Source organism: Sipha flava, unplaced genomic scaffold (genome assembly GCF_003268045.1).
Source record: "Sipha flava isolate LNK unplaced genomic scaffold, YSA_version1 228_pilon_pilon, whole genome shotgun sequence".
Classification (NCBI taxonomy): Eukaryota; Metazoa; Arthropoda; class Insecta; order Hemiptera; family Aphididae; genus Sipha; species Sipha flava.
In genome coordinates, this window is record NW_020272864.1 from 162,095 (window position 1) to 176,699 (window position 14,605).

Below are 14,605 nucleotides of genomic sequence, written 5' to 3' on the forward strand. Positions count from 1 at the left end.
ATATCGATAAAAACTTAACATTGATAAGACATTAAATTAATAATTATTATTCTCTATATATTCTCTTATCTTATTTTTATAGACGAACCATGGTAATAGTTCTCGCGTTCTACGCGGGTAGCACTTATCGTGTTCCACACACTTTATTGTCCTATGTTTCTGCGCATGTGCGTAGACTACGCTAACGTCTCTATCTGTAATATACTGATATCACGGATTACAGAATACAGATAACAAATAATCTTTACAAATTCATTAATCATTTTAATTATTGTTAAGTCTTAAGTCTACTATTAATACTACTACCAACTATTAGTGTGTTAAGTATCAAGTTTTAGTGTATGTCTTGGTAAATTAAAATGTCGAAAATCTCCTACATTTTATAAACTACTACTATATTATTTGTTTTTTCAGTATTTAAAACATTTTTATGAAAAAGAATATTTTTTCATAAAAGAATATTTCTGCATATAAAATAATATTTTGATGAAACTATAGAGCATAGAAACATCTTATTTCTAAAGTTTTAAGTGCATATAAATCCGGTATCTAATTATGATCAAATGTTATTTTCAATAAAAATACAACCGTTATTGTCTAAGGAATCGTTATGTTTTATATTTAGTGCAATCTATTTCGATATCAGCGAGTTGGAATTCCAATTAAATCGCCTGTACAGAAATTTTATGGATTCCGCCGAAACTACCGATTTAGGAAAACTGCATATATCGATTCCCTCGATTATTGATTCCTATGATTACTGTTTATAATATTCACGTATCAATTCCGCCGGATGCTGTTTCCTCCCCCTTTGTTATATTTTATCACATATCTACATTTTATAAAATTTTAGTAACTGTTAAATTCAATATTAAATTGTATAGTATGTGTATGTGAATAAATTGTAAATATATCTATAATATAAATTGTATAAAAAGATAATAATTAGGTAGTTAATTTACCTAAACTACTTTCGGTAATATATGGAGACATCTTTTAAATGAGTTAATAGAAATTTTATTATCATTTAAAATTAAAAAAAAAATTTAATTTAAACTTTAAATCATTGGATGAATTTTGTATATATTATTTTTTTTGTTAAAAGCACTATTTTTGCTATTTTTTCGATATTTATAACCGTCAGTTTGTATTTTTATACTTAAAACACGGGTAAAGATAAAATTGTAAGGATAAGCTTTTGTAAATCTGGTATTTAGAAAACTTTTGGTATTAGAACCAAAACCAAAACATTAGTTTAGCGAAATATCAAAAATACTGCTGTTAACAAAAAAAAGTTATACACTTTAATTTTGAATTATATAAGTTAGTCTGTATATTTTACAATACATTCACATATCAATTTTAAATTACTTATGCAAAGGGGGAGATGAAGAGTATCTGCGGAATCGACATGTGGATACTGCAAACAGTAGCCGACGGAATCAATAGCCAGATGAGTCGAAATACGCCTGTTAGATCATAGTGTTGATTTCTGACTATTGCAGCTTTTACCGTACAGTGTACATTGTTTTCCCACCTCGGATCCGATTCGTAATGACGTGTATAAGCCGCATCGCAAATACGTCAATATCACAAAACCCGTTAACATGGGTACACGTGTGAGTTCTTTAATTTTTCTCTAGTACACACAATACAACTGATAATAATATCAATACATTTTTACTTCCGGCAATGATCCAAGCGGTTAAACTTGATCAACGTCTTATAAAACAGTTCTAAAATCGCCGGCGTATACGAGGATAATAATTTTCAGTTTTCGCATTTTTCAGTACTAAAATCACAAGCACTAAACGTTTATATAAAGTACACTAAGGAGTCCGTCTAGTGATATCAATTTTTTTTTTATTTATTTAATTTTTTTTAATTCATTACAGTTCAATCCGTTGTTGTTAAAATGATTATCTTTATTATAATGCAAGCCCTTACGTGGGTTTCAAATAATTTTTGGTTCTTTGTATTGACGTGACTTCCCTCGATCACGAACTCTTATTGGACCTTATTGAGTGTACCGTTAAAAGTCGCTTGTTTAAAACCAAATGGTGAGTGTTTTTCATTTTTTTTTTTTTTTTATTGGTGACAACTCAAGTAGTAAAATATTTACAGTATAATAGTTTAAGACGTGCAAATAAGTTGTAAGAAATTGAAACACATAGTAATCTATCGATAAACTAATAATTATGCTGATTAACTTATTTTAATTATTCGTAAATCAATTAACATTAAACAAATATAATATTTTCATTTAAATACAAGGAGTCCAAATTTTTTTTTATGAAACACGTTAAATTTCAATAAAGGCTAGGAGTTCATTATGTTTTTTTGTTCAAACTAAATAAGACATCAACGAACGTATAATAAACCCATTTCAATAATCTCGGACTATTTAGGCTACACTAAAACCGTTTTCAAAAAATTCCACTAAAATGGAGTCTTAAATCTGGTTTTTATTTTGAAAAATTTCTTAAATTTTAAAGCACAATCGTTTATTAAACACGGGCATACACATTATTAATTAAAAACTTCAGCACATGTTTACGACAAGTTGCTTTGATGTTATCTTACTACTAACTATAATGCATTTTTAGTTATTATTATTATCGGAATGGGACAATTGGGCGCCGCCGACTGGGCGCGGAATCAAGTGGACGCGAGTCAAGTGGACGCCAGGACAGCTGGGCGCTAAATAATTAATACTCTCTTATATTTATTTTCTACAGGTGTTTTATAAATTCATTTGGTAATTATACGCAATGCCTCTTAAATATTCGATAGTGCTTCTGTTATTATAATCGCGAACAACTGTTAAAATACGTTGATCGGCATCCCTGTACTTTTTCAATTTCACTGGGGGGGTTGCATTCAGCAACAAGGTGCTCATAGTAAAAGTCACGATTGGTTTGCACTTTTCGTAAGCCATCTATAAGCTTCCAGATTGTAAGATGATCCATACCTAATTCCGTCTGAAGGCGGCCATGAGCTGCTTCAGCATGGTTATTAGTTCTGTCCTGTTGTTTTAACGTTCTGTTATAGACATTGCACATTTCGTGAGGAAACAAAGGCTGTCTTCGTCCATTACCTCTCCTGTTCATTCTTCCGACGTAGTTGTCCTCAAACCAGTCTAAAATTGGTTGCAAATAATTTGGTAGGTTATCAGATAATGATAATAAAGCATTATTTATATCTTCAATTGGAATAAACCCCAAAGCTATAACCATTTTTGCATACAACGAAAAGTTGGGTTCATTGTTATATCGATTTATTAGGCCTAATTCATCCAATAATTTTTTTTTCATATTTTTTACCAAATGAAAAAAAACAGCCTCGAATTTCTGCAGTAGAAAATATTTCTGAAACACTTTTGAAAGCAGCCATTTCATAGTCACAAGTGATAGATTTTTCATCGAAGTTTGGTGGCAATAACACTTTTATCATGCAAAATAGTTTGTCGTAAGTTTCTCTACATTTATTAAGAAAAAGTGCGTAGAAATAAGGTGAACGTCACCAAATTTTTTTGCTAGAATGACATAAATTTGTTTAAATAAATTTGGTGCAATTTTAAATGTCCCATCCATAAAAAAAATCATCATAGGTTCTTGCTATTTCTAGGTTCCGTTGACGGCCAAAAATTAGGATTCATTCAGCACCCGGGCCACTATCAGCAAGCAGAAAGTTTTCAAAGTTTTCAGGTTCTGACTCATACATTTTATAACATTCTGGAATTTCAAGATCAGCCAGAGTTGTAGGATTTGACGGAGCTTGATTAATTTCATTGCGTTTCCTTCTGATTAACTTCTTTAAAGCTTGTTGGTTGGGAAGAGCTCCTTGACAAGCGACATCAGTATTTTGGGCACATTCGTTGATTACTTGGCACGTTGATTTTTGTGTTTCTAGAGCCCTTTTTTTAATTTTTGTAACGATTTTGTCTGCTGCCACTTTAGCTACAGATGGTTCATGGTTATGCATATTCATGTATTTTACGACTTCGTGATTAACTATATGCACGCGCGCTTACCGTTTTTGTTCGCATCGTCAAAACTCAGTTTTGTTGTCTGCATACAGTTTGTCAAATATGTAAAAAAATCCATTTTCATAAAACTTTTCACGATTTCGCTGTGACATGATGTTTTCCATGTTGAACGTTGTTTAGGCTGAAAAATACTACTTCGAAAACAAAATGTGATCTACCTATAGTCACAATCATCATCCCCATATTATTTTTATTGTTTCGTTATCGTAATTGTTCGTACCGCGTCATTAGCTATAGAGATATATTATATTATACTATTACCTAATATATATTAGATATAATCGTATTTTATTGAATTGCCCCCGCATGCACACCTCACCGTACAGCAAGATATGAGCAGTGGTCATATCTGTCACCGGCTGACCTACTCGCACATAATACAGAGAAAACGCGAGTTGGGACCCAATTTATTTGAACACTTAAAATAAACACGTGTTGGGTCCGCGGTATTTGATTATACTCTTACTAATCTTATACTCTTCGGTAATATTTTATCTTATCTTAATAAAACCTATAATACGACGTAACCGGTCAGTTGTCACGGGATAACATATTATTGTAACTTGCCAGTATGCTAGCACAAATAGTTGTAAAAGTTGTCATGCAAAATAAATAATTCACATAACACATTACACATAACACAATAATCGCGTCTACTTGTCCCCGCGCCGAGTTTCCCGAGCCAAGTTGGCTATGTGCAGTTGGCGGTGCTCAGTTGTCGGCGTCCACTTGTCCTAGACCGTATTATTATTATTCAGTTATTTATAATAAAACATTCAAGTATTACGTTAACAGATTTTTATCTTTTTAAATTCAACCCGATCCCTTCTATATTACGTCAATGTTTTTCATAGACCTTCTAAATTACTTTATTCTTATTAATAAAATTAATTTTTTCAGATATCAAAATAAATATAATAATTAGAATAATAAGAATAATAAGTCACGTCTCCGAAGATTTCGACTTTTGCTGTTTTCGAAATTTGATAGATATGATAGTTACGTCAGATTAGATATTCAGCCTCCTTCCACTAATATAGTCAGTTTTCTCAAATCCATCCTCCTCCTGGACAAGTGATGTAATACATTAATGTTCTCAAATCGGTGTCACAAAATTAAATATAATATATGAACGGAACGACATATTATTCGTGTTGTACGATCTGACGAAACCAATTTGTTTATCAAAAATAAAAACGAATTTAATACTGTATTATTTTAAGTGTAATCTGTTTTTCAGAAATTTTACCTTATTTTTGGCAAGTTGTGAACACAATTGGACCATTAGTCCATTTAAGAATTTTTAACCGCAATTATGTTATATTAAACGATCCAGACGATGTGAAGGTACAGTGCATCACTCATACAATAATATCTTATTCGTATTTACGCGAACAGACGACGTATTATGTTGACCAAGTTATTTGGTGGTGGTTAAAAAAAAAATTTTGTTTCCGTCGGTCGTATGTACATCATGCTTTAATACGGTTATGGGTTGCAGGCAGTGTTGTCCAGTGCGCAACATATTACGAAAGGCCCCGAATACCGCAATTTCGAACCGTGGTTGAACAAAGGGCTGCTGACGAGCTCGGGTAGTTAACGATTTTACACATACTAATGATAATAATAATAACATTTCGCTATTTAATACTATTGTATATAATTGTCGTTAGAATTACTATCTATTTCTGTCGTACACTTTGTTTACCGTATATCTTAACATTGTATTAGCATGTGAATTTCCAAAGGGATTACCTGTATATAAATACAAATAAAATAGAGATACAGAGGTTGTCCAAAATCGTTTTTAACAGGTCAAAAATGGCAATCCCGGAGAAAGCTGCTGACAAACACTTTCCACTTTAAAGTATTGGAAAACTACATGCCGTCGCTCAACGACCACTCCCGTTCATTAGTCAAAAATCTCATCAGAGCATCCGAGAACGGTGAACCCTTAGCGGAAATCGATGAGCACGTTACCCTTTGCGCGTTGGACATAGTATGTGGTACGTATGTGTTATCGTCAGGTTCAAAGCTTAGATTATCTACTACCATTTTTGCCTTTGGAAATGAAAGATTCAGTGTTACCTTTAATCACGATATGCAAAATATATAAACGAATAATTTATGTGTAAATACGTAAGGGTGTGTGTGCGTGCGTGTGTGTCATGGGCATGCACAGAACTTATTTTCAGTGTATGTAAAAAACTACCGCTAACGATTTTTAAGCCTCCAAAATGCTAATGAAAATATGCATACAAATGTCGAAATAATTATTAAATAAAAATTTTATTTTTTTTTATTACAAAAAGTGATTGAATGGTAATTTCTTAATCGTTATTAATATATCCGTGGTTATAATTTAAAATAAATGATATAATACTATATACTAGTACTAATCCCTTTTATTATTTAGAAACGATTATGGGTGTGCATTTGCGAAGCCAAGAGGGTAAATCGATCGATTATGTCAATGCAATCAAAACGTAAGAGAACGTTTAAATTTCTGTGATATTGTTTGCCAATTATTTTTACTGAATTTATCGTTTTAGTCGTTGTCTCGTCTTGATTTTATGTTTCAGTGTCACTAATATATTGATTAAGCGTATATTTACATTTTATTACTGGATTGATTTTGTCTTCTATAACAGCACACCCGGCAAAAAATTCCGTAAAGAGTTAAAATTATTACACGATTTCACTGATAAAGTAACCATTCGTTTTATTATTACTAACTAAAATATCCACTCATGTATAATGATCGTTGCGTTTTACAGATCATCAAGGAGAGACGGGCGGTACTAGAAAACTCTGAGCAAAAGATTGTTGATGAAAATGGTAAAGTCTCGGGTAGAATCTTACATTTGACTACAATAAACGTGTGATGTTTAAAACCTAAATGTGTATGAACACTTGATTGTTCTAGGGAAAAAAACGAGTGTACTCATTTTTGGATCTACTGATTGGAATATCTAAAGAAAACCCCGACACAATGACGGACAGAGATATACGCGAAGAAGTTGATACGTTCCTCTTCGAAGGACACGACACATCTTCAATCGCTATTACAATGGCTATCATTCATTTAGGACTCGATCAAAGGATGCAAGTTAGTCTTTGAATCAGTTATTTGTCTTAAAACCATCATGTTATGAATAAAATCGCCTAACCCTCCCTAATGTAATTTTAATATTTAAACTCTTACAGCCAATTGGTATAGTTTGCTTTTGTATTCGATTTTTTTTTACCTAAAAACATAGAATAATGATATTCGAATAAAAAATTCTCAACCATTCAAAATCCGTAATATTTTTGTACATGAATCGATTGAATTAAAAAAATCTTAGCATACCCAAGACACTTTTGAGAGACAATTTCTTCCCCCTCCACCTCTAAATTATTTTCGATACTATTATGTTTTTTATTTAATTTGCGTTATTAAACAGAATTTGGCCAGATTCGAGATTTATAAAATATTCAGTGATAGCACCCGGGATGCAACGATGGAAGACCTCAAAGCAATGCCATATTTGGAAAGAGTGATAAAAGAGACAATGCGACTCTACCCTAGTGTGTCGGGCGTCACGAGGACGCTCAACGACCCGCTCTACCTCAGTAAGTATAACAGTCAGAGTTTATCTTTTAATTCGCATTACGATTAAGTTTCGTTGCTTACCTTCACCTTATATTGTAGATTTCACCCAATGTAGGCACCGGTTAATATAGGTAATTTTTTTATTTTATCGTACTGTTAAACCATAGTGTTTTATCATAATTTATTGTAAATGAGTGTTATTAAAGATTTGTTGAGTAGAACTTTTAGTATAGTTTCAGTAGATTTGGATGGTTATGAACAGTACAGTGGTAACTAGTGTGTTGACGCCGTTAACTTTCATAGGGACGTAGAAATTTCTAATATTTTTGAATCTCGGCGAGGAAAACAATGATTTAATTTTGATAATTTTAAATTTAGTGATTATCCTGTTTTAATAAGTGGATGCTCAAATTTTAGATGCACTAATAAATAATGTGCTGCGAGTGTTATTGTTATTGAATCAAACAAAATAATAAAAGTGACCAACTCTCATAATCATAAGGAGTATAATAAGCCAACGAGTTCCGAGACTAGGGATTTTATCGCAGATAGCCAAAATATATATGCGCAATCGAGCAGTATATTTTTGCGCAAACGAGTTATAGCCATCAAAAATGTTGTTGTTTTTGAACCAAGATTGGTTTGTACGGCTATCAGCGTTAATTACTTTACCACTTTAAGTAGAATCCACTGTGTATGAAGAATACAAAATCAGTGGTGGTTTCTTTATGGATTTTATTTTATTTTTATTTTCTAATAATACGGCATCGAATGTTTAGAGAAGTACACGATACCGGCAAAATCAAACATAGTGATCGTTCCTCATTTTTTCACCATGAAGAGAGTCTATATCCCAACGCGGAAGAGTTCGACCCCGACAGATTTTTGCCCGAACGGTGTGCGGAACGTCATCCTTACGCGTACATACCGTTCAGCGCCGGGCCCAGGAATTGCATAGGTACGAACCGCGACCCTATGGTCACAAACGTTGGTCGTACAACTGTCTGGCGGTTTTAATTTTTAATTTTTTTTTCCATCCTTTCGAAACAGGCCAAAAATTCGCTATGTACCAGATGAAAACCGTACTGTCCACCATTTTAAGGTACATCAGTCTTGAGACGTTGGGAACGCAGGAGGACATCGTCATCAGTACCCAATTGATAATGAGAGCCGATCACTTGCCCAGCGTAAGAGTGACGCCCATCTACAACAACAGTAGTATACAATTTTAATTAGGCGTCTCTATTGAATAGATGTTACCTAACTACACAAAGCATAGCAGGTTAACCTTTACATATGTAAGTTCCTGCATCAACAAAAATATACGGGTATGTAAGTTTCTGCATGAACAAAATTGCATGTACGTAGCTGAAAAACAAATAACAGTAAAATAAACGAACTTTACGATTGTTTAACGGCAAATTACACAGAGGAATATTGTATTTTCATTGTGATACATGTGATACAAAGACACGTAACCTCTCCATTATCGTTTAATGAAATCGATACTTAGCACTATAAATGTATCATTATTATTATTATTTTTTTTTTTTATATGAATATTCTATCATATATTATATTTAACATTTACTTTATAATAATAACAGGCCCTGATTTATGCATGTGCAGGCGGTGCACTAGCACAGGGCCCCCAAATTTGAAGGGCCCCTTTGGCCTTCCAATTCTATACTTTGCTACCATAAATAAAAGATATTTTTAATAAGATTTAGTAAGTAGTAACTATAACCTATTTAAGGAGGCTGCAGCATGCGTAGTTTTCATACGGCTTACACTAATCACTAATAAGCCATCGATAGTTATATCAGTCGATGAGTTATCGGTCAGTGATAATACTAATAATACTCAATGATATTATCAATGGTAATAATGTTTATAAACAATAAAAACCACTTACCAAAAACTAAGACTTTTAAGTCTGTGATTTATTGTGGTTATTTATTATTTATAATGTCATCCAAAAGAAAATATGCTTCTGGATATGAAAAAAGAAAGTTGAAAAACAAACGTGAAGAAGAAAACAAAAAGTTAAGCGGTTCACTATCAAAATTTGTTAACTGCTCTTCCTCTGAAACTGTGGTGCCCAAAAATAAAACAGAAGGACCAGAAGGTAATCATAATGATATTTCATGATTCATAAACAAACTATTTATGTGTACAGATAAACAAAAAATAATAATTTATGCAGATCTTGATGTATCGATCAGTATCAATGATCCTGAAGCTGAAGCACTAACAGATGATGCAAATAAAAATAAAAATACCTGTGAGTGTACTACTTTATATGTCTATTATATTATTATGTTAACTACCTATTACATGTTAGTAAATTTATTTAATTTTGGGTATAGGTATCATAGATGTCAATGTTGAAAATATTAGTGAACCTGATGAGACTGTCGAGACTGTCGAGATTGGAGATGGCATTGTTAATAATTCAAATAATGAAAATAAAAATAAATTAGCAAGTTGTAAGTTAACTAAAACTCATACATACTATACTTTAGTCATAACCAATTACCATTAAATTACCTAATAAATTTATGTTCCTTGTCATATCTTATTAGATACATGTATTGTGATTAATTATTTTTACTTTAATTGTTTTAATGGTTTTTATTTTATTTGTTATTGTATCTTATGAATGATAAAAATGTGTTTTAACAATTTATAATTAATCTAACACAATTATTCTAATATAATATTTGGTTAAATGTATGTTATTGTGTAATGTTTGTCATGTTATTTGTTTATTTGAAGTTGTATTATTATTGTTGTGTACTAAATACTAATAGATTTCTTTTTGTGTATATAATTTATTGACATATAGAATATATATATATGTCTTATATGTTTATTGAAAAATACAAATTCAGTATAAATTATTATATGTTATGAGAATAGAACAGCCTCAATTAATTGTAAGTTCCCTTTAATTTGCATTATAATAATTGTTATTGAATTGTGCATGTATGGTTTGTATTATTATTATTGAATAGTGCATGTATGGTTTATTGTTTTGCAATTAGTGTTTTAAACGTACATTTTTATGTTCTTTTTTTAAATGTTTTTTATTTTATAAATAAAATTTGTTATAATTTTACTATTTATTTTATATTTTAATAGTTGATGAAGTTGATAATGTTAATGTAGAATATGAAGACTATAGCTTATATTCGACTAATATTAGTCTCTGGCCGAACATTTTAAAAGACAGTTTTAGAGAATACTTTATTTTAAATCCTCCAAAGCAAAATATGGATAGAATTGAGAATTCAAAAAAGTTTTTATATGGAAATTGGCGATCACTTAATGCTTCTCACTTTTATTATACTACTAAAAACCAACAAAAAATTAATAGACAATGGCTAGTATATTCAGAAGAGTGTGCAAAATTGTTTTGTTATGTTTGTAAACTTTTTAATTCTATTTCTAATGATAAAAGACAGCTCTGCCAATCTGGTTTAGATGATTGGGTGCATATTTCAAAACGTCTTGCTGAACACGAAAACTCTATGGAACATAGAAATTCTGTATGTACTTTATCAATTCGTGCATCCACCTTGAAACGAATTGATCAGGAAATAGTATTACAACACAATAAAGTCGAATATTGGAGAAATGTTTTAAAAAGAGTTATTGAAGCTATCAAATTTATTTCAATTCGAGGATTGCCATTTTTCGGTGATGATGAGAAACTGAATTCTGATCATAATGGCAATTTTCTTGGTATTTTAGAACTGATAAGTAAATTTGATCCTTTCCTTGAAAATCATCTTTCTCAGTTTGGAAATAAAGGCTCAGGAAATGTAAATTACATATCTTCATTTACTGTACGACAAATAGTTGATCAAATGGCATCTAAAGTTTTAAACCATATTGTGACAGAAATTAAAAAAGTAAAATATTTTGGCCTTATAGTTGACTCTACGCCTGATATAGCTCATGTTGACCAACTGTCATATATCTTAAGATATGTTACTGAAGAAGGTGAAGTATTAGAACGATTTATTAAATTTCAAAATATATATAGCCATACTGCAGAATCGTTAACAACCCATATAGTTTCTCTTTTAAAAGAACTGAATATTAGCATCAACAATTGTATTGGGCAATCATATGACAACGCGTCAAACATGTCGGGAAAATATTCAGGGCTGCAAGCACGAATTAAACAACTCTCTCCTAAAGCAGAATATGTTCCCTGTGCTGCTCATTCCCTAAACTTGGTTGGTATTTCAGCAGTTGAGTCTTGTTTAGAAGTTGTAAATTATTTTGGAGTGATACAATCGCTTTATGTTTTTTTTTCTTCATCTCCTCGCAGATGGGATTTATTAAAAGAGCAGTTAAAATGTAATAAAACTCCATTAACATTGAAATCAACATCCAACACTCGTTGGTCAGCTGACGCTAATGCAGTTAAAGCTCTACGGTTGGGATATAACGAAATATTGACTGCACTATCAAACATTTATAGTGATGATAATCAAAATTTAACAACGCAATATGAAGCCAAAACACTTTACGCAAAGCTTAAACAAAAGGAAACTGGTATCATGACCATTATCTGGCATGAAATTCTTCAAAGAATTAACAAAATTAGCATGGATATTCAAGTATCTACTACAAATTTATCTTCTATTGTTCCATTGTATACTTCATTAATTGCATTTATTAATGACGTAAGAAATAATTTTCAAAACTATAAAAAGGAATCAATTAATTTAAATGTATTGCCTGATTATACATCAAAAAGAAAAAAACAACATACTAGAAGTAAGTGTTTAGATGAACCGAATAATCCAGCTATAAGTTTATCTGCCGAAGAAAATTTCATTTACAACACTCATTATGTAATATGTGACAAATTAATTGCTGAATTGAGAAAAAGAAACAATGCTTATGAAGAATTAGAAAAAAAATTTGGTTTTCTCTTTAAAGATATGGACAGATCAGAAATACAAAAATGTTCTAAAAATATATTGGATACATATTCAGATGATTTAGATTCTGATAATTTTGAATGTGAAATTATTCAGTTTCAAGAGTTGAAAAAGTCATTTCTCGGTAATAATTTTTTTCAAGATCCTCATTATTGTTTGAAATATATTCAAAGAATGAATATTCGCCATACTTTTCCCAACTTGGACATTATATTACAAATATATTTATCAATGCCGTGCACGAATTGTAGTAGTGAACGTTCATTCTCTGTACTCAAACGTATAAAAAATCGAATGCGCTCTACTTTAACACAAGAAAAACTGGACTCTTTATCATTACTGGCAATCAACCATGATGTTACTAAACAGTTAACATTTGAAGACATAATTGCTGAATTTGCATTAAAAACAAGAAAAAAATGTCTATTATAATTAAATAAATGAATTGAACTTTTTATTGTTAAATATGTACCTATTATTATTTTTTACATTTTTTGTTAAAAAAGGCCCCCAAAGTTTATAGTGCACAGGGCCCCTATTTCACTAAATCAGGGCCTGAATAATAATGAAATCTTTATTGTACTTAGAATAAAGAACATTTCGTTGATTACTAAATTTAATTACACCGTCTTATAAAAAATTGAATTAATTCTAGAATAACATATACGTGCATAACAAAACAACTTTTTCGAAAAATATTACAAAACTCTTTTTCGCGTTTGTATAGATTGATGAAAAATGCACTAAAATACATATGAAAAATTATATAATTAAAGTTAATATTTCTTATTAATATTATAAATAGAAGAAATCAAATAAGTTTAACATGAATGTGTATAAAATATATTTTTGGTCGATCGTGGTAACCTAGAAAAACTCAGAATTCGATCTCATGTCCGTAAATGTTGTCTTCCTTTATTCTATAAAAACAATTGACCATTTTGATACAAAAATACTATCATGTAGACAGTTTTCTAATACTAAACGTTTTTTTTTTTTTTTGGGCGTTACCACATTTCCGACAGTCGAAAAACATTGCATTTTCGATAATGTGTTTAGCTTCGTGATTTTATATTTATAATACCGTACTTGTTAAAGTTACTTTAGAGGTTGACGAATCGTCAATTAAAATTTTAAATTTGTATTAATTTATGATTTCAACCGACACACCGCATGGGTTTATTTAAATCTATAAATGAACATTTTCGGACCACAATAAAATACACAACTCAATAAAAAAAAAAAAAATTAAAAAAATCACGTATATATTATAGTGTATATACATCAGAATTAGACAACGATATTATAAATTCTTAAAAATAAACGTTGTATTCATCTATTTTTATTCTGTGCTTTTGACAGATCTATAATGGTGTTTGTCGTCGTAATTTGGGCCCTGATTCTGCAACCAGTAGAAACTAGATAGATAGGGTACAACGTACATTTTTAAGTTAAGCTGCCAGAGAACTGCTCATTGACCACTTGCCCCATGTTTTTAATCCGGTACTTAATCCTGTTACTCTATTATTGCTATTGTAATGACTACTATATGTTTGTATAACAATTTCCGTACATTATGCATATTAATATGTTTCTATGCACTTATTTTGATCTAGTTGTATATGACACGCAAGTGAATGTTTGAAAGTTATAACTACTACATTCAAATATAAGAATAAAAACATGGCACCGACCAAATTTACTATAGAACGTATATTACAACTAGTGTTTAACAATAGTATTTTGGTTTCTTAACTATGAATAATTTTGGTTACGTTAAAAATCATAATGAAGTCTGATATACAGTGTACACGAATTACAATACATAATGATTAGATCACCTGACCGTTGTCAATTTATAATATTAAAAAAATTAATATAGGTACATATAATTATTATTATTCAATATGAATTATTATCGAATCAATAATTGCAGTTGTAAAATTATATTATTTTTGTGGTCTTTTATTTTTTTAATTTTTAAGTGTAGTTATAATAATA

The 14,605-nt window shown here is 30.6% G+C and overlaps 3 protein-coding genes and 1 pseudogene across 3 annotated transcripts; 3 read left to right on the forward strand and 1 right to left on the reverse strand.

The window, feature by feature from the left end:
* The first annotated feature begins 1,996 nt into the window (after positions 1–1,996).
* Positions 1,997–9,182, forward strand: LOC112683500 (annotated as a pseudogene).
* LOC112683501 lies at positions 2,307–3,439 on the reverse strand. The gene has a single exon (XM_025554551.1). It carries the CDS (start codon positions 3,420–3,422, stop codon positions 2,805–2,807), a length of 618 nt encoding a protein of 205 aa, XP_025410336.1. The 5' UTR covers positions 3,423–3,439; the 3' UTR covers positions 2,307–2,804.
* Positions 9,183–9,194: 12 nt separating the features above from the next.
* Positions 9,195–10,238, forward strand: LOC112683502. The gene is made up of 3 exons (XM_025554552.1): positions 9,195–9,771; positions 9,850–9,927; positions 10,013–10,238. The coding sequence occupies exons 1-3, from the start codon at positions 9,510–9,512 to the stop codon at positions 10,186–10,188; spliced, it is 516 nt and encodes a 171-aa protein (XP_025410337.1). The 5' UTR covers positions 9,195–9,509; the 3' UTR covers positions 10,189–10,238.
* Positions 10,239–10,629: 391 nt separating this feature from the next.
* LOC112683507 (zinc finger MYM-type protein 1-like) lies at positions 10,630–13,264 on the forward strand. The gene is made up of 4 exons (XM_025554561.1): positions 10,630–10,636; positions 10,788–12,312; positions 12,418–12,728; positions 13,260–13,264. The coding sequence occupies exons 1-4, from the start codon at positions 10,630–10,632 to the stop codon at positions 13,262–13,264; spliced, it is 1,848 nt and encodes a 615-aa protein (XP_025410346.1).
* The last annotated feature ends 1,341 nt before the right edge of the window (positions 13,265–14,605 follow it).